The sequence below is a fragment of the Carettochelys insculpta genome, chromosome 1, assembly GCF_033958435.1.
Source record: "Carettochelys insculpta isolate YL-2023 chromosome 1, ASM3395843v1, whole genome shotgun sequence".
In the NCBI taxonomy this organism is placed as follows: domain Eukaryota; kingdom Metazoa; phylum Chordata; order Testudines; family Carettochelyidae; genus Carettochelys; species Carettochelys insculpta.
In genome coordinates, this window is record NC_134137.1 from 6,779,391 (window position 1) to 6,798,953 (window position 19,563).

Sequence of the window (19,563 nt, forward strand, 5' to 3'; positions counted from 1 at the left end):
AATGCCAATGGTCACCTTCTGCTGAGCTTGTGTGCAGAAAACGACCTGACGATTACCAACACTCTCTTCAGGCAAGCTGATGAATACAAGACAACATGGATGCACCCAAGATCAAAACAGTGGCACCTGATTGACTATGTCAACAGTCGCAGGGCGGGACATTTGAGACATTAAGATCATTAGGGCCGTGCAGGGAGCTGAGTGCTGGACTGACAACAGACTCATCAGATCAGTACTTATGCTGCACATCACACCACTGCACCACAATAAGCTCAAGGTTGTCAGACCCTCTGTCAACATCAGGTAGTACAGTAGGCATCCTTCAGTCTGCATAGACTATGGATCGCGCCCTTTAAAGTTTCAATTGAGGACTTCATTTACAGCGTCTATTGTGACTATGAAGACCCACACGAGAGTGACAGTCCTTGCTGCATCTCTTGCAGATGTATTGGGTGTCTGGCAAGTCCTTATTGTGCTTTCTGTGCGCCTGCTTCTCCAGTAATGGACGAACTGGATCAAGAACCGACTGTGGATGAACTGAAGAGAGCCATCGACAGCATTGCAGCAGGAAAGGCCCCTGGCCAGGATGGTACCACCAGAGGTAATCAAGTGTGCCGTGGACACACTCCTGGAACCCCTGCATGAGCTACTGTGCCTGTGCTGGAAAGAGGGTGAGGTTCCACAGGATAAGGGCGACGCTAATATTGTAACGTTGTATAAGAACAAAGGAGACAGAAGCGACTGCAACAACTACCATGGAATCTCCCTCCTAAGTGTCACTGGTAAACTGTTCAAAGAGTCCAAAGGAGGATAAAACTTGACTGAATGACCTCACAGCATTGTATTTTCCGGTTTGTTTAGTTTCTCAGCATGCTTGCACTGTGATCACAAAGCTGCTTACCATGACAGCCCAGTGCTTGCCACAAGTCCATACCGTAAAATTAAAACATTGTTGGGTGTTTGAGTTTAAATTTTCCCTCCAGTGGGTAGACATGCTGCAGTTATTTATATAGAAGTTCATTTTCCACCATGTTGCCCATTTATGTGGCTTTGTTGGCTCCCTCTGAAGACTTTTCTGAACTTGGCTATAACCTGACTAGTCTGGTGCCATCTGAAAGGTTTGCTGCATCATTGCTCACCCACTTTGTAGATTTGTAATAACTATAAATATTTACCATATTATTTATTATACAATTTGCAACCCCCTCACTGTGTTTCTCTCTCTTCACAGGCACCATGATAATTTTTCAGCAAGATCAAGGCAACAGCCACCTCATGGCATCTTTCAACCACACCCCATCAGACCCTTCAACCTTCATCCTCTTGGGTATCCCTGGCTTGGAAGCTGTTCACATTTGGATTTCCATCCCTTTGTCTACATTCTACATAATCAGCCTTTTGGGAAATTTCACAGTTTTGTTTCTTGTAGGCAAAGAACAGACCCTGCACAAACCAATGTACCTGCTGATCTGCATACTGTCATTCACAGAAATTGGGACATCTACCTCAGTAATACCAAAGGCACTGTGCATATTTTGGTTCAATTTGCAAGACATTACTGTGGGTGGATGTCTTACCCAGACTTTCTTCCTTCATGCATTTTCTATGATGCATTCATCCGTCCTTGTGACAATGGCCTTTTATCGCTATGTTGCCATATGTAACCCACTGAGATATGCCACCATCCTCACCAATGCACGAGTGACTAATCTAGGGCTAGTGGGTTTGGTGAGAGCAGTTCTCTTCATTCTGCCCATGCCCTTGTTCCTGAGCAGATTGCCGTTCTGTGGCAACCGCATTATCCCTCACACATACTGTGACCATATGTCTGTGGCAAAGATTTCATGTGGGAACATCACGTTAAACAAGATATATGGGTTAGTGATGGCATTTATAGTCATGGTGTTAGACCTGACACTCATTGCCCTCTCCTATGGCCTAATAATCAGATCCGTCCTCAGAATCTCCTCCAAGAATGCCCACCAGAAAGCCCTCAGCACCTGCACAGCCCACATATCAGTAATGCTGATATCTTATCCTCTCTTACTCTTCTCCACTCTCACACATCGGTTTGGTCAGGGCATATCTCCACATGTTCACATCATCTTGGCCAATATCTATATTCTTATCCCACCCCTGCTCAACCCTTTTATTTATGGGGTCAAAACCAAAGAGCTGCATGACAAGTTGGGCAGATACAACCACAGAATATTATCCTGTAGGGCTACTGACATTGAACCTGGATGAAAAGAGGGAGAAAGGCTGTGTCCTAATTAAAGGTGGTCTCTCTTCATTTGGCTAAACTCAACCAATATGGAAGTTTACAATCTAAGTTCTTCAGGCCTATCATTTTTGTCACCAAGCACAGCTGTCTTCAATGGTGAAATTCCTCTTTCTGACTATAACCTTATCACTTTCAGCATGAGCCCTCAACCCCCACCTTCGCACACCTTTGGGTCTTGGCCTTTCTGTGATATCCAGACCGCCAGAAGACCTTCCATTTTTTCTGAAACAATATGATTTTCTCTTCGACCCTGTGTGAGCAGGTTTCTTGATCAGTTTGAAGAACTACAGATAGTCCTTTTGATAGCCAAGGAGAGTAACAACAATGCTATTCTTCTAAATAATGTGTACAGTGCCCCGGGAGGAATATTTACCTGATTCTTTCATGTCCCATAATTCAAGATGCCTGAATTATAAACCAAATGTTTCCACAGGAAACTGGTAATACACAAAATCGCCTGCAGAATTAACAACATTCTGCTACAGCGTGTTTCTGAAAATTGTGAAACCGTGTGGTTTTAAGAACTGGATTGTTACGTGCTGGATTTGAGGGGTGTGCACTCCAGAATGTTGTCCAGCCAATTGCATCCAGTTGCATTCATATGATGGGCACTCAGCCACTTTGAACCAATAACAAACCACACAGTTAAGTTTTTGGAAAGTGGGCTTTTAGATGTAAGGTCAAAATGTAGCTGGCAGTTAATGTTCATCTGAATGAGAGAAGTGGAAAGGCATGTAAATAAAAAAGAATGAAAGAAGATTAGTGGCTTAAAACCTTGATCCTAGATACATCTGATATTAGATGTTTCCTGAAAGCTAGGAAAAGTCATGATCCATTATACGCTACAGAAGGTGGAATATATTAGGTAATATCATGTACTTTGGCACAGTTCTCTGAATCAAGATTGAAAACCATTTCTTCCTGATAACTTTTCTTCCATGCATGTGAACAAATGACTCCTGCAAACCTCCTCTTAATTACTCAACAGCTTTCCAGGTGTCAGGTAAATTTCTGGGATGTTTGATAACTATTGCTTATATCTGTGCATGCTTAAATCTAATAAACTGGAGTGTGAGAGAAGAGCATGCTTACTTGCATTTAATCCGTTGTCCTACAGAATGCCAGTGTTCCTAGTATTGTTTGGAGTGAAATAATTATGCTTTTGCTGGTGAAGGATCTGACAAACCCACCCAACTTACTTCTGTTTTAAACTTCTACCTCTCACTGAAGTCCAATTCTTGGAGTCTCTTACTGTTGGAACTTTCAAAATAAAGTGTTGAGATGTCATTGAGATTGTCACCAAATGCCCTGATGAGTGAAATGCTAATTGCAATACTAAGTTCTTCCCTATCTGGGTCAGCTAATATCTCATTTTTGCCATTGTTTTGTGGAGACTATGGACAATTAGAGCAGCAGTGCAAAATTCTGCTTGTGGTTCGTTGGCCTCACAGTCAGGAGAACCAATTAAGAAGTTTTGTGTCTCAAACTAGTGATAGAATTTGGGACTTTTTGATTGTTATTGCAACGAAGGGTTCTGTGGCACCTTATAGACTAACAGAAAAGTTTTGAGCATGAGCTTTCATGAGCACAGGCTCACTTCATCAGATGCATCTGATGAAGTGAGTCTGTGCTCACGAAAGGTCATGCTCAAAACTTTTCTGTTAGTCTATAAGGTGCCACAGGACCCTTCGTTGCTGTTACAGATCCAGACGAACACGGCTACCCCTCCAACATTTGATTGTTATTGTTACCTATTATCAACACTTCAATGGAAAGACTGTTTTCTCAGATGAAATTAATAAGAATAATACTGTGCAAAAAGACAGAAGAATTTTTTTGAAACATTTTTTTCATGGCAGGGCATGCATGCGATGACCTAACACTTCTTTTGCCATTTTTTGTTTGAAACACCAGCCACACCTCATTGGGATTATAAGCACCAGTATTGGGGTTTTGATTTTGAATCTGATTGGAATCTCATCACTTGTATCTAATTTAGACAAGCTCCTGCTGAGACTTGTACATTTAAAAAAAATTAAATCATACTACATATGCAACTAGTGCCCTACCAAACTCAGGATGATGGACAATGTGTCATAGCCAGAGAAATGTGGTCTCCTCCATCCCTTCCCCATGAAATACTGCATTTTGTGTTTTTTTAATCCTATGCTATACTGAATTTATGGATTAGAAACCAGCAATTCTCAAATAGCAGGTATCAGTTCAAAAGAAAGTTCCAAGGAGCACCGGGGTCACAAGTTTATTTTTGAGGTTGCCCTGGTTCTTCATATCTAGTCTTCACACACCTGGGCAGCATGATTAATGGGAAGGGGACACCGATACTGATGTGAGAGCGAGGACTGGGAAAGCAAGAACAGTTTTTCTACTCATGAAAAACATCTGGAATTCTAAGCAAACCAAAATACGAGCAGGTTATTCAAAGCAGTCCTACTGTATGGAGAAGAAACTTGAAAAACAACAAAGAGGACTGTCCATATGTCTAAAAAATCCCAATGTTTATCACTAACTGTGTCTGTAAATCCTCCAGATCCAAAGGAAGAGAAGATGGTGATGGATTGGACAAACCTTCAGAAACCATCCAGCAACATCACAAGGCCAGTCTTAAGTTGGAAACCATAAGGAAAAAGGAAAAGAGAGTGACCAAGAAACCCTTGGTGTTGAGACCTGAAGACAGACACTAAACAGACAGGATACTTCTGGTCAGAAATGGAAAAGATCATCCAGGACAGGGGATACTGGCGAATGGTCAACAATGGCCTATACTCCAAGATGTGAGAGTGGAAGAGACTTACTGCTACTTCCTGGTTTTGCCACCCTTACTTCTTTATTGCCTGAAGAGCTGGGTTGCCAGAGAATGGTGGATGTCAGAAGGCTGCCTAGCTTTGAAGGAAGTGCCCCACCATCCTCAGTGCAGACATAAAGGGTCGAAATACCACACAATACATTCTTACTTCTGCTCCTTCGCCTTCAGAGCTTGGCAGTCAGAGCACAGCAGATGCTGACTGAGTTGCCAGCTCTGTAGGGGGCAGCACAGAAATAGGGCTTGCAACACCATACCGTACCACCTTTTTTTCTGCACCTCAGCAATCCGCAGCTTTGTCTTCCAAACTGGGCTTCCAATCAGCAGCTGCAGTGTTCAATGTGCCAGTTTTAAACAGTGACATTATTATATCTTCTGTCTTCTTACCTATCCAATGTCTAAGGTTGCCAACATTCTGTTAGCTTTTTGGATTGCTGCACATTGAGGAGATGTCTTCAGAGACCTGTCATTGATGACTCCAGTATCATTTTCTCGAGTGGCAATGGATAATTTGGTCCCCTTCATTTTTCAAGTAAATTTCAGATTGGGTATGTCTACACTAGCACCCCCCTTTTTGAAAGGGGGATGCTAATATGACACTTCAGGATATGCTAATGAGGCACTGAAATGAATATGCAGCACCTCATTAGCATAGTGACAGCCATGACACTTCAAAAGTATCATTTTCAATCGCACACGGCCTGTCTACATGGGGTCCTTTTTGAAAGGACCACCCACACTTTGAAATCCCTTTATTCCTATTTGGTTGGAGGAACCCCTAGAGGCTTCATGGCAGAAATGAGGCAGCATTGCCACACATAATTCAGATGGCAGTGCACTGCACACAGAAACAAAGCTACCGTCCAGTGCTAGGCTGAACATTCTGCATGACTCAGGTTGCTCTGACAACCTGAGCCCATGTCACTGGTGAATTATCTTTTCACTGCCGGGGAAGGTTCTTCAGTTGAATTTCTGCATGATCTATTTTAAGCCCTTCCCACTGCTCACAGTGAAATTGTCTGGGAGTCCTAGCAACCTGAAAATCCCTGGAGACTATACAGGAGATTTATAAAAACTTCTTTCAGCTGGCAGAATGTCAGACATGAGTATTTCATAGAGATTCTCAGGACACTGCTTTCCTTTCGAAGCACGGAGATTTCTTCTCCCTGCTCAGTGGGATATTGGTAAGTGGCTTGCTTTTGCATTAACATCACTGCTAAGCACATAGGAAGGGCTGCCAGATTTTAGTCAATAACCACCTGGGCAGAAATTCACCAGCACAACTTCTTGGATGGTTTATTATGTTCAGAAACACCAAGGGATTTACTTGATAAAATTGGAACTAAAAATGTATTGGCCACAGTGGAGAAAATATTTAGTTTTAAAATCATTTCCTTGTCCCTTACTGTGTCCTTCTGCCTCCGTAGCTTTTTTTAAACTTGTGATGGTTTTATTTTTATTATTATTATTGTTATTATTATTATTATTATTATTATATGACTTCATTGTCCTTTTACAAATCATAGAAACACAGAACTGGAACGGACCTTGAGAGGTCATCTTGTCCACTCCCCTGAACTCACGGCAGGACCAAACAATGTCTAAGTCGTCCCTCACAGATGTTTGTCTAGCCTGCTCTTAACAATCGCCAATCATGGAGATTTCACAACAGCCCTGGGCAATTTATCTCAGTGGAGACGTGTCAGGAGATCAAGCAATTCTTTTTTATCGATAGCATTCACACATACTGTGCTTCCCAGGACCCCTCGGCCATGAAAAATACACACCACTAGTCCAAATGGAAAGAATGCCTTACATAAACTCAGTCACAAGCGTAGAGGCAAAGTGTCTCCCACTGACTCCTGGGGCTGGGTTGATAGGTTTTGGGTCCAGGTGGGAACACGGTGCTCATATAAACTGCGGCACACATGCCATGTCATGTCCCCAGAACTATTTCTAAAGCAGAGCTTTCCAAACATAATCCATCCTTGGTTTAAAACTTGTCTGTGGTGTAGAATCAGCCAAGACCCTTGGCGATTTTTTCCAATGTTTTGCACTGTCACCATTTCATAATCATACATTTATTTCCAGTCAGAATTTCTTTGTCTTCTGGACTTTGGATCATTCTACACCCCTGTATGTGAGGAAAAAAAAGTACACCCTACCTGTACAATAATATATCATTTCTGCCTTCATTTATCTACACATAGCTACCAGCTTATTGCTTAATTATCTTTCTAAAATAAAATCTTTTGGGATCTTTAAGTCTATTACCACAAAGCAGGTTCTGTAAACTTTTAATAATGCATGTGGCTGTTATTTGGAGACTTTTTAGTATGTTAAACATTGTTCGCTGGACATGGAATTTAAACACATGTTACACCATGGCCACATACAGATATAAAATGATTTATTTACTTCTTGCAATCCCATGTGCATCATCCAAAGATCACATTGGCGGTTTTGATCACAAAGTCACACTCTGAGCTCATGATTAGCTAATTCCCCCCTCATACCACCAAATCTTGTTCAAAGCCATTGTCTTTCCCACAACTGTGCCTCCTTGGTAAGAACCCTCTACCTTCGTTGTTCCTAGATGTAGATATATACATAGCTGTATTAATAACAGAGAAAGAGGTGTGTTAGTCTGTATTGTAACAAAACAAAACAGCAGTCATTTAGCACTTTAAAGACTAACAAAATAATTCATTAGGTGATGAGCTTTCATGAGACAGACCCACTTCTTCTGAAGAAGTGGGTATGTCACACAAAAGCTCATCACCTAATGAATTTTTTTGTTAGTCTTTAAAGTACTACATGATAGCTATATTAGAATACACATTGTTTGCTTTGACCTAATTTTACCATCCAATCCAGTTTTCTCTGAATCAATGACCTGTCCTCTTCAGTATTTACACTCCCCCAATGCAAACTTCATCAGTATTCAGGCATTAGGAAGGAAAGCAGCTTAGTAGATTAAATGTGTCTGTAATTATACTTGTCAGTTAACAAGCATAATTTATGTCTCAGAGAACATTGGGTGTCTGAAAGAAAGTGTCTCACCAAAGGGAGCAAAGGACATAACAGAGCTGCAGGCCTGTCACCCTAAATGCCAGGAAACTTGTGCCTTTCATGATCATTCAGATGAGCTGAAATCAAAGATCAACATGATCATCTCTGTTTCCATATATGGGAATTGAACCATGGATCAGACCGACAGCTCACCTGGTCCAGTGTCTGCTTTCTGACAATGACTGACCCAGGTGCTTCAGCAGAAGTTGTTATCTAACAGTAAGTAGAATAGAGGGTTTTGTGACTTAACCATCAGGAAGATGTTACCATAAAGACTAACACATAAAGCTTGGTTTTGTTTTTTTTTCCTCTGACATACGTATGTACAGGCTTTCTGCAGAAAAGGACCTAGGGATTGTGAAGCTTGCTATGAGTCAATACTGTGTCCTTGTTACCAAGAAGACTATTGGCATATTGAGGTGCATTAATTGGAACATTGTCAGCAGATCTAGGAAGGTAATTATTTCTCTTTATTCTGCACTGGAAATGCTACTCCTGGTATAGTGCATCCAGTTCTGGGTCCCCCACTACAGAAACCACGTGGATGCATTAGAAAAAGTCCAATGGAGGGCAAAAATGGTTAGGGGGCTGCATCACCTAACTCATGAGGAGATTCTGAGGGATTTAGGCGTATTTAGTCAACAGAAGAGAAGAGTGAGGGGGAATTTGATAGAGCCTTCAACTACCTAAAGCAGGGTTGCAAAGAGGATGGAGAGAGGCTGTTCTCAATGGTGACAGCTAACAGAAGGATGAACAATGGTCTCAACTTGCAGTAAGGGAAATCCAGGTTGCTCATACTAAAAAAATATCCCTATTTCACAAGGAGAGTGGTGAAGCACTGATATGTATTACTTATGGAGATGGTGGAATCTCCATCCCTGCAGGTTTTTAGGTGCAGGCTTGACAAAGCCCTTTCTGAGATGAGTTAGGTGGATTGGTCTTGCTTTTAGCAGAGGGTTTGTCTCTATGACCTCTTGAGGTCTTTTCCAACCCTATGATTCTAGAGTTCCAAAGTGCTTATGTAACTGCCCTTAAGCATGTTCAAACCTGTGATGTCTGGAGCTTAGATGTGACTATGTAATTGCCCTCAAGCAGGTTCAAACCTGTGATGTCTGGAGCTTAGTGCAGGTACCTCTACAGCATGACCTGAAGACCAGCTGTTTTTAAACTTAAGCTGTAGAAGATACTTATTCTTGCTCTGTGAAGTGGTCTAGGTACCACTACATGGGACAGTTAGCTACACATGGGAGTGTGTGTTGCATTTGGATAGTCATACTATTTATGTAAATGTCTAAACACTTCTTGATTCTTGTGTAGCTCCAGGAATCAACCACTTGTAGCAATGAGTCCCTCACTCTAACAAGGAACTTGGTGAAGAAAGTTTTGTTTGCTTTGTCTCTTTTCTAATCTCCACATTTCAATGTTATTCAATCTCCTCCTGATCTTGTGTTATGAATCAGGGGAGAACATATGCCCCATCCGCTCTTCACGAATCTGTATCCTATTAACTTTTCTCACATCACCTCCTATTTATCTATTTTGGAAAATACCATCTTTTCAACCTCTATAAGCACGAATATTTTCCAAGAATTTGAATCATCCTCCTTAACCTTGACTCAATCCCTCTAGTTTTTCAATGTCTTGTTTGAGAAGGGTGGCCAAAGTTATACAGAGGAGACCAATGGAGGGTGAAACTTTAAATGATCCCATGTTTTCTGTATGAAACCCCATCCCACTCCTCCTTGAGCTCAATGTTTTGTTTAGTTTCTCTGTGTGTTTGCAGTATGAGCAAGGTTGCTTAGGTTGCCCAGGGAGCTGAATTAGAACCTCTGTAGGGCTGTTTCTACACATGCCCCTTCCTTTGGAAGTGGCATGGTAATGAGCAGCCTGGAACATGCTAATGAGGTGTGGATGTAAATTTCCTGTGCCTCATTAGCATGTGATCACTTGATTTGGAGTCAGGAAGAAGTTTTTATGGACTTCAAAATACATGTGTAGACACGTGCCCCATGGGGATCTTCTGGAAGAAAACTATACTTCTGGAAGCCCCCTCTTCCTCAATGGTTTGCTTCTAGAAGATCCCCATGGGCTGTACATCTACATGTGTATTTTGGAGTCCAGAAAACCTTCTTCCTGACTCCAAATCATGTGGCCCTATGCTAATGATGGGCAGAAAATTTACATCTATGCCTCATTAGCTTCTTCAGGGTAGCTCATTACCTTGCCCCTTCCAGAGGAAAAGGCATGTGTAGAAACAGCGTAGGTGTTTGAGGAGTTGAAGCATTTCCCTCTACTGAGCTTAGGCATTGCAATTGCTGACATTAAAGTTCATCTGCCATCATGCTGTGCATTCAGCTGGCTTAGTTAGCTCCCTCTGAGGATTTCTCTGGACTTACCTATGACCTCAATAATCTGATGACCTATATGAATATTGCCACCTCACTGCTCACTTCCCTTTTTATATACATAATTATAAAGCATTTTCTGTAATATTTGTTGGAAACTATGTAACCCTCTCACTGTGCTTTTTTCCTTTAACAGCCCCCTTGAGCATTTCTGAGTCTAACCAACCCATCAACTACCTGATGTCAAATTCAAACCTCACTTTCCAGGGCCCTTCATCATTCATCCTAATGGGGATCCCTGGACTGGAAGCAGCCCACATCTGGATTTCCATCCCTTTCTCAATATTCTGCATTATTGGCCTGTTGGGAAATTTCACACTTCTGTTTGTTGTAAGCAAAGAGCAGACCCTGCACAAACCAATGTATGTGCTGATCTGCACGCTGGCGATCACAGATATTGGCATGTCTATCTCTGTCATGCCGAAGGTGCTTTGTATATTTTGGTTCAATCTGAAAGACATTACCATGGATGGCTGCCTGACCCAGATGTTCTTCCTTCACACAGTGACTGTTATGCATTCCGGTACCCTAGTGACAATGGCCTTCGATCGCTATGTTGCCATATGTGAACCTTTGAGATACACCACCATCCTCACCAATGCACTAATATTTAAGTTAGTGCTAGTGGGTTTGATAAGAGCTGTTTTATTTGTTCTGCCCCTGCCCCTGCTTCTTACTAGGCTGCCCTTCTGTGCAAACCGCATAATCCCAAACACCTTTTGTGACCATATAGCTGTGGCAAAGTTATCATGTGGGGACATCACAATCAACAGTATGTACGCCTTGGTGATAGTGTCTCTCGTCATTGGTTTAGATCTAATGCTCATTTCCCTGTCCTATGGTCTGATCCTCAGGGCCGTCCTTAGAATGTTCTCCAAGAAAACCCACCCTAAAGCTCTCAATACCTGTACAGCCCACATCTGTGTAATGTTGACCTCTTACACTCCCTTCCTCTTCTCCACTCTGACACACCGGTTTGGTCATGACATTGCTCCCCATGTTCACATCATCTTGGCCAACATCTATTTCCTGATCCCTCCAATGCTGAACCCTGTCATTTATGGGGTCAAAACCAAAGAGCTTCGTGAGAAAGTTGGCAAATACTCCTGCCAAATATTATTGCCTGTGGCCACTAACTGGAAGCATGCATGACAAGAGGAGAAAAATACATCTCCTCATTAGCAAAAGCTGCTCTGTCCTAGATTTCTAAGCTCAGCACTACATTGTCAAAGTGCAGTCTGAAAAATTCCTTACACCTAATGATTATCATTCCATCACCATTCCAGCTCTTGCTGAGTTTGCAGTCACTGACCTGCACCTGATTTTTTTTTCTGAATCGCACCTCTGGTTATGCTTCCACACACCCTGTCACTCAGCCTTTCCATGATTAGAACATCAAAGGATACTGGAGGTTTCTTTCACACAGTGGCTCACCATTAGCTCTGTGTCAAGAAGGTTTAGATCAGTTCAACAGACTGAAGCCACTCTTTCTGGTAGCAAAAGACAAAAAAAAAAACTGGTGGATTTCTTGATCATATGTACAGTGACCTGTTCAGGAAAATTTATCAGACTTTTTTGTATCCAATCCTGCACAAACCCTGAAGGAGAAACCAAATGTTTCCTTTGGAATGTGCTAATACAGGAATGTCACTTCAGGAATTGAAGACATTCTATCTACAGCTTATAGGTTAGAACTGTGAAACTGTATTTGAGAACTGTGCTGTGTTACTCTTGATTTTGGGGGTGTGCACCCCAGAATATGATCAAGACAATTGTAACTCTACTATGTTCACTCACTCATGATCAATTAATAAAAACAGAACATATAATTCATAGTTACTTGGAAATCTGGCTTTAGACCTGGTCAAAATCAGATCAGGATTTCTGATGATCAGAATGGGGGGAGTGGAGAGAAAAGTTCATATCTATCTAGCAAGAAAACCAGTAACGGGCTGGCCACCCAGCTCCAAAGGCAGGGCTGCTGCATGAAGAAACACAGAAGTAAGGATGTCAGGTGTATTATTGCCCCATTAGTTTTGCCACACTGATAGCAACAGTGCAAAAATCAGGGTGCAAGGTGATGGTATTGCCCCTTCTGTGCCAGTACGAGTAGGCGTAACATGGAATATTATTGCCACCTATCAAGTCACATGGCCGTGGTCAGACAGGATTATGGTATTTGCTTCATCAGAGAGCTGAATAAGTATCGAGTATTTTATTAAGTTTATGTACTCCAAGCTGCCAGAGGCGTTAATTCACCTAGTACACATTAGCAAGCCAACAAGTAGAGCAGACACGTATATGGTTCGATAAGAGACATTTTGACATGCATAAGTCCCTTTTCTGCCACAAGGAATTCCAGTCCCGAAGTGCCTCGCATCAGGGCCGTGTCAGATGCTGGTCCAGCTGGGGAAATGACAGGGGCACCCCAGGGGTGGAGAGCCCCCATTGAAACTCAACTTGGGGCAGAACCTTACAGCGATTTCATCCCTTAGCTGTTTACTGAGTGGGCTCATACTGGCTCACTGCCACTTTCAACATTTTCATGGGGCTGGAGTCAAGGTTGCCCTGGTTACGGGATTCTAGCTTCCCATATCCAAGTGCAGGTGCAAGCCATCTGCATCAGCGCTTGTCTTACCCTAGTGGAATGTGGGACAGTGTCTGAAAAGACCAGTCAAGGACAACACAGTTCACCTGCTGTTGTGCTAATAAAATTCAAGACTGTGCCCAGGACTGCATAACAAGCATGGAAATTTCTACTTCTTCTCTCTGAGGCTGCAGTCTGCTCCCTAAGACTTTTGGGCCTGCATATGTTCTGGCTGGCATGTAGATCTGAGTGGCTGGATATTGGCGGCCACTGGCAGGCAACCTAACTCCAAAAGTACTCTCACCACCAGAAGCTGCACAGAACTAAGGGTGGCATGGTACAATATTGTCCACTTCTGCACCACTGTTAGTAACAGCCAGGAAGTAAGGGTGGCAGGTTTCTAGGTTCCCACACCAATGAAGCCCACACTTCTCTGCTGCCACCACTATCAACAACAATGCAGTTATACAGGTAACATGGCATGGCCCAGCCCACCTTAGTTCTACACCCCACTGCTGGCAGTGCTGCCTCCAGAGCTGGATAGCCAGTGAGATGAATCCACTGGCCAGGAACACAGCTTTGAAAGCAATGCTGTAGCAAATAGCAGCACAGAGGGGGTAGTATGGGATATAATTGTCACCATTACTTCTGTTCTGCTGCTGGCCGTGACAGTGGATTGTGAGCTGGGCAGAGAGCATCAGCTGCTGGTGTTCATGTTACTTGTCTCATGGGAGTACTTAATTTTAATTTTGCTCCCATTCTAGCCCACATGCTTCCCTCCAATCCCACAGGTTTTTTTTTAGTGAAATTTGATCTCAAGCCTGGTATTATCTCAGTGGGTCCTTCACAGTCCTCATTATCCCCTCGCTATGAAGATAACCATGAAAGATACATAGCCAAACACCAAAACATAAAGAACTGTACAAACGTGCTGAGACCCTCACAAAAATACAATCTCCCTGCTGCCATTGAGAAAGGAGGGTGCAGAAAGGAGTCAATGGGAGGTGGTCAGTGTATGGGAAGTCATGGGAGTCAGTGTATGGGAGTCAATGGGAGGTGGTCAGGTTGGGAAGACCACCGCAGCGGTCAAACACTCTGGCATTTAATTTCAAAAAGGGGAATTACACTAAAATGAGGAAGCTAGTTAAACAGAAACTAAAAGGTAGAGTAATTAAACTAAAATCCCTGGAAGCTGCATGGAAACTGTTTAAAGACACCATACTAGAGGCCCAACTTAAATGTATACCCCAAATAAAAAAACACAGTAAGAGACCTAACAAAGAACCACCATGGCTAAACAGCCATGTTAAAAAGGCAGTGAGAGAGAAAAGGGCAGCTTCTAAAAAGTGGAAGTCAAATCCTAGTGAGGAAAATAGAAAGGAACATAAACACTCCCAAATTAAGTGTCATAATGTAGTAAGAAAAGCCAAAAAAGAGTTTGAGGAACAGCTAGCCAAAAATTCAAAAAACGATAGTAAAATGTTTTTTAAATACATTAGAAGCAGGAAGCCTGCTAAAAAAGCAGTGGGGCCCTTGGATGATAAAGATATAAAAGGAGCGATCAAGGAAGACAGTGCCATTGCGGAGCAATTAAATGATTTCTTTGCTTCAGTCTTCACGGCTGAAGATGTTATAGAGGTTCCTAAATCTGAGCCAGCCTTTTTAGGTGACAAATCTGAGGAACTCACTCAGATTGAAGTGACATTAGAGGAGGTTTTGGAATTAATTGATAAGCTGAATAGTAACAAGTCTCCAGGACCAGACGGCATTCACCCGAGGGTTCTGAAAGAACTCAAATGTGAAATTGCGGACTTATTAACAGTGGTTTGTAACCTATCCTTTAAATCCACTTTGGTACCAAATGACTGGAAGACGGCCAATATAACACCAATATTTAAAAAAGGCTCTAGAGGAGATCCTGGCAATTATAGACCGATAAGTTTAACATCAGTACCAGGCAAATTAGTAGAAACACTAGTAAAGAGTAAAATTGCAAGGCACATAGAAGAGCACGAATTGTTGGGCAAAAGTCAGCATGGTTTCTGCAGAGGGAAGTCGTGTCTAACTAATCTATTAGAGTTCTTTGAAGGGGTTAATAAACATGCGGACAAGGGGCACCCAGTGGACATAATATACCTAGATTTCCAGAAAGCCTTTGACACGGTCCCACATAAAAAGGCTTTTATGTAAATTAGGTGGTCATGGGATAGGAGGAAAGGTCCTTTCATGGATCGGGAATTGGTTAAAAGACAGAAAACAAAGGGTTGGAATAAATGGTAAATTTTCACAATGGAGGAGGGTAACTAGTGGTGTTCCCCAGGGGTCAGTCCTGGGACCGATCCTGTTCAACTTGTTCATCAATGATCTAGAAAATGAGGTAAGCAGTGAGGTGGCAAAGTTTGCAGATGACACCAAGTTGTTCAGGACAGTCAAAAGCAAAAGGGATTGTGAAGAACTACAAAAAGATCTCAGCAAACTGAGTGATTGGGCAGCAAAATGGCAAATGAAATTTAATGTGGGTAAGTGTAAGGTGATGCATGTTGGAAAAAATAACCCAAATTACACGTACTACATGATGGGGTCAAATTTAGCTACGACAGATCATGAAAGGGATCTTGGAGTTATAGTGGATAGTTCTCTGAAGACATCCACGCAGTGTGCAGCGGCAGTTAGTAAGGCAAATAGGATGTTAGGAATTATTAAAAAAGGGATCGATAATAAGACAAAAGATATCATACTCCCCCTATATAAAACTATGGTACGCCCACATCTCGAGTACTGCGTGCAGATGTGGTCTCCTCACCTCAAAAAAGATATATTGGCATTAGAAAAGGTTCAGAAAAGGGCGACTAAGATGATTAGGGGCTTGGAAAGGGTCCCATATGGGGAGAGGCTAGAGAGACTGGGACTTTTCAGTTTGGAAAAAAGGCGATTGAGGGGCGATATGATAGAGGTATATAAAATCATGAATGGTGTGGAGAAAGTGAATATAGAAAAATTATTTACCTTTTCCCATAATACAAGAACTAGGGGACACCAAATGAAATTGATGGGTAGTAGGTTCAAAACTAATAAAAGGAAATTTTTCTTCACACAGCGCACAGTCAACCTGTGGAACTCCTTGCCCGAGGAGGCTGTGAAGGCCAGGACTCTATTAGGGTTTAAAAAAGAGCTTGATAAATTTTTGCAGGTTAGGTCCATAAATGGCTATTAGCCAGGGATAAAGTATGGTGCCCTAGCCTTCAGAACAAGGGCAGCAGATGGATGGCAGGAGATAAATCACTTGATCATTGTCTTCTGTTCTCCTTCTCTGGGGCACCTGGCATTGGCCACCGTCGGCAGATGGGATGCCGGGCTCGATGGACCTTTGGTCTGACCCAGTATGGCCGTTCTTGTGTTCTTATGTTCTTATGTTCTTATAGGATCTAGGGGAAGTTTCTTAGCAGGAGGGGACAGAGTGGGGACAGGAAGGGACAGAACAACCCAACTGGTAAAACAAAAATCAGCATGTATGGCGTCGGCCCCATCCTGCCTGAATCCATCATCTAAGAACAGTACTTCAGCAAAGAGATATAGATCTCTCTCCAGTCCCCACTTTAAAGTCCTTTGTATGATGAAGGAAGATAGTGTGTGGACAATTTCCTCCCCCAAGTCCCCAGGTGACACAAGCAAGCATGATTCTGTGGTGCTTGACAGGAGTGTTGTGAGAAAGGCACGAGAAGTCATTCTTCCACTCTACTCTGTGCTGATTTGGCCCCAACTGGAGTATTGTGTCCAGTTCTGGGCAATACATTTCAAGAAACATGTGGAGAAAGTGGAAAGGAAACAGAGAAGGAGGGAAAAAAAAGATTAAAGGTCAAGAAGAAGTGACCAGTGAAGGAAGACTGAAAGAACTGAGTTTGTTTAGTTTGGAAAAGAGAAGACAGAGGGACTTAATAGCACCTTTCAAGCACCTAAAAGGATTTGACAAGGAGGAGGGAGAAAAACTATTCTCCTTAAGCTCTGATGATAGGACAGGAAGCAGCAGGCTTAATGTGCAGCAAGTGAGGTTTAGGTTAGTGTCATGGGGTATACCCACCCCTTACATGCCAGGCTTATTGGTTGGAGAAGTCTCCATCTCCATTGCCTTGCTGGGCATGCTCCAGCCTCAGCCTGATTATGAAGGCCAGAGGAGAGACAGCCAGGGGCTAGCCAGCAGAGGGGAAGGAGCTTGCATCCTGGCTCAGGAGCAGAAGCCCGAGGACCAGGATTGCGAGTGACTAGGCTGCTGAGGCCTGTCCTTGAGTGACTAGGCTGCTGAGCCCAGATAAAAACATAAGAACATAACAACGACCATTACTGGGTCAGAATGAAGGTCCATCTTGCCCAGTATCCCATCTGACGACAGTGGCTAGTGCCAAGTGCCCCACAGTGAGTGGGCCGAAGACAATGATCAAGTGACTTGTCTCCTGCAAAGGATGAGACTCCTGGGCCTGAATGACTAGGCCACTGGGCCTGAACACAAAGGACTAGGCCACTGAGCCTGAGGGCCTGAGCCACAGAAAGGCTGTGATGGGACATGTCTCCTTGGAATAGGCACTGGCCACACCACAGTTGGACATTAGGAAAAACTTCACAACTGTCAGAGTGGTTAAAGTCTGGAATAAGTTGTCTGGGGAAGTCACGGGACCTCCATTATTGAAGATTCTTAAGACAAGTTGGACAGGCATCTCTCAGGGATGATCTATATGGTGCTTGGTCTTCCCATGAGAGCAGGGGACTGGACTTGATGGCCTCTCAAGGTCCTTTCCACATTTATTATTCTGTGAGTGTAGCCAAAGGAAAATAAACAGCTGCAAAAGTTTGATACCTCTACCATTGTCATGTCACCCCAGTTGGGCACACGTTGCTAAAATATCACCTCAGTGAAATGGCCACAGGGCAGCACTTCAGGCAAACTCCATGGCAGTTCCTTCATAAAATGTGGGATTCCATGTCAGATGACCTCCAGGTCATTTTGGTTCTAGTAGTGATGGACAAAGAAATGAGTGGAGAAATCCCACTGTAATAGTTCCAAGGCAGGAAACACAACCCGTTCCTGCATCACATTTCTGAAAAATCAATCCAGCTGAGGCTCACCTGTTGCAGAGAGTAGATGAACTATTAGAATTGTGTGAAGTTGTCCAATCTGTTTCCACCTTTTAACACACAAAGAGATATAATTGCATTTTTTCTACCCCCAACCCCCAGGCCTTTCACCTTGTACCAGTTCAGGATTATGTAATGGCCTCCACAGGCTGGCCGTGACTTTTCAGAGACAAGTGGAAGGTGTATCCGAATGGCAAGCCTGGTATGTTATGACAGATTTAACCTGTTTTTGGTCCAGTGCCCTGTTGTACCATTCTCACACTTAGTGGGAAGGCCATAGATTAGTTGAAGGGAAAAAATAAATGGCACTGTAGATTGCCAGGCTGAACAGCCTGCAGAACTCTGTTTGCCAAGACCATCTAACTTCCTGAAATTGGCTAATTATATTTTGAGACCCAGAGGAGCTTCTGAAGCTGTAATTCTCCAGCGTCTATTTTCTGCTCTTCTCACTGCTCGTGGAGCCAAGGGAATTCTCTGGAGTTCTGCCAACCTGAGAATCTACAAGGACTGTACAGAGGAAATATAAATCTTGCGGTCCAGCAGACTGACTTTCAGACACATGTAACTCATACACTGATTCTTTGCCTTTCTGCCACAGTATGGGGCTTTCTTCTCTGTGCTGAGCATCATTTTGGTGAGTTGCCTCTTTCCGCATTTAAGTTAGAGCTGAGGGCTCAGGAAGGCTTTCAGGGTTCATTCAAGCACCCTCCGGGCAGGCACGCACGAGAAGAGTGCATTGCACTGCTTAGTGTTCTCAGAGAAACACAAGGAATTTTGTGGTAAAATTGAAGCTAACATGATTGGAAATTATTTAAACAATATTTTAAATATCAGTTCCTTGTCCATTCCTGCATTTTTCTATTTGTTTCAGTGTTCTGTATTTTTTCTATTTGTGTTCACTAATTGTTCTTGTAACATAACCACTCCATTGCCCTGTTGGGTGCTACAGTCACAGTCTCAGCAGTGGGTATCTCTGGCACCACATGACTTACAGCAAAAATGCTTCACATGCTGGTCAGAGTCTGCTCTCACGTTTTGCCTTCACTGGGTCATGCCAGAATGTCTCTGTCCTCTCTAAGAGCAACACCAGGGAACATGTGGTTTGAAACCCCTCTGGTTCATAGTCAGCCTCAGAGCACCACATGAACTAAGGGTTTCCCCCCATCTTTTTCAGCCCCCTAACAGAATACCATCATCTGTACCATGACCCTGACCCCTGGAAAATGCAGCTTGGAGCCAAAAGTTAGTCACTTAGGGTGAATCAGAT

At 42.9% G+C, this 19,563-nt stretch overlaps 2 protein-coding genes across 2 annotated transcripts; both read left to right on the forward strand.

Moving 5' to 3' along the window:
* The first annotated feature begins 1,275 nt into the window (after positions 1 to 1,275).
* On the forward strand, positions 1,276 to 2,247 carry LOC142007631 (olfactory receptor 52P1-like). Its single transcript, XM_074984318.1, has one exon. The coding sequence runs from the start codon at positions 1,276 to 1,278 to the stop codon at positions 2,245 to 2,247; it is 972 nt and encodes a 323-aa protein (XP_074840419.1).
* Positions 2,248 to 8,508: 6,261 nt separating this feature from the next.
* LOC142007632 (olfactory receptor 52E8-like) lies at positions 8,509 to 11,734 on the forward strand. Its single transcript, XM_074984319.1, has 2 exons — positions 8,509 to 8,633; positions 10,719 to 11,734. The coding sequence occupies exon 2, from the start codon at positions 10,763 to 10,765 to the stop codon at positions 11,732 to 11,734; it is 972 nt and encodes a 323-aa protein (XP_074840420.1). The 5' UTR covers positions 8,509 to 8,633; positions 10,719 to 10,762.
* The last annotated feature ends 7,829 nt before the right edge of the window (positions 11,735 to 19,563 follow it).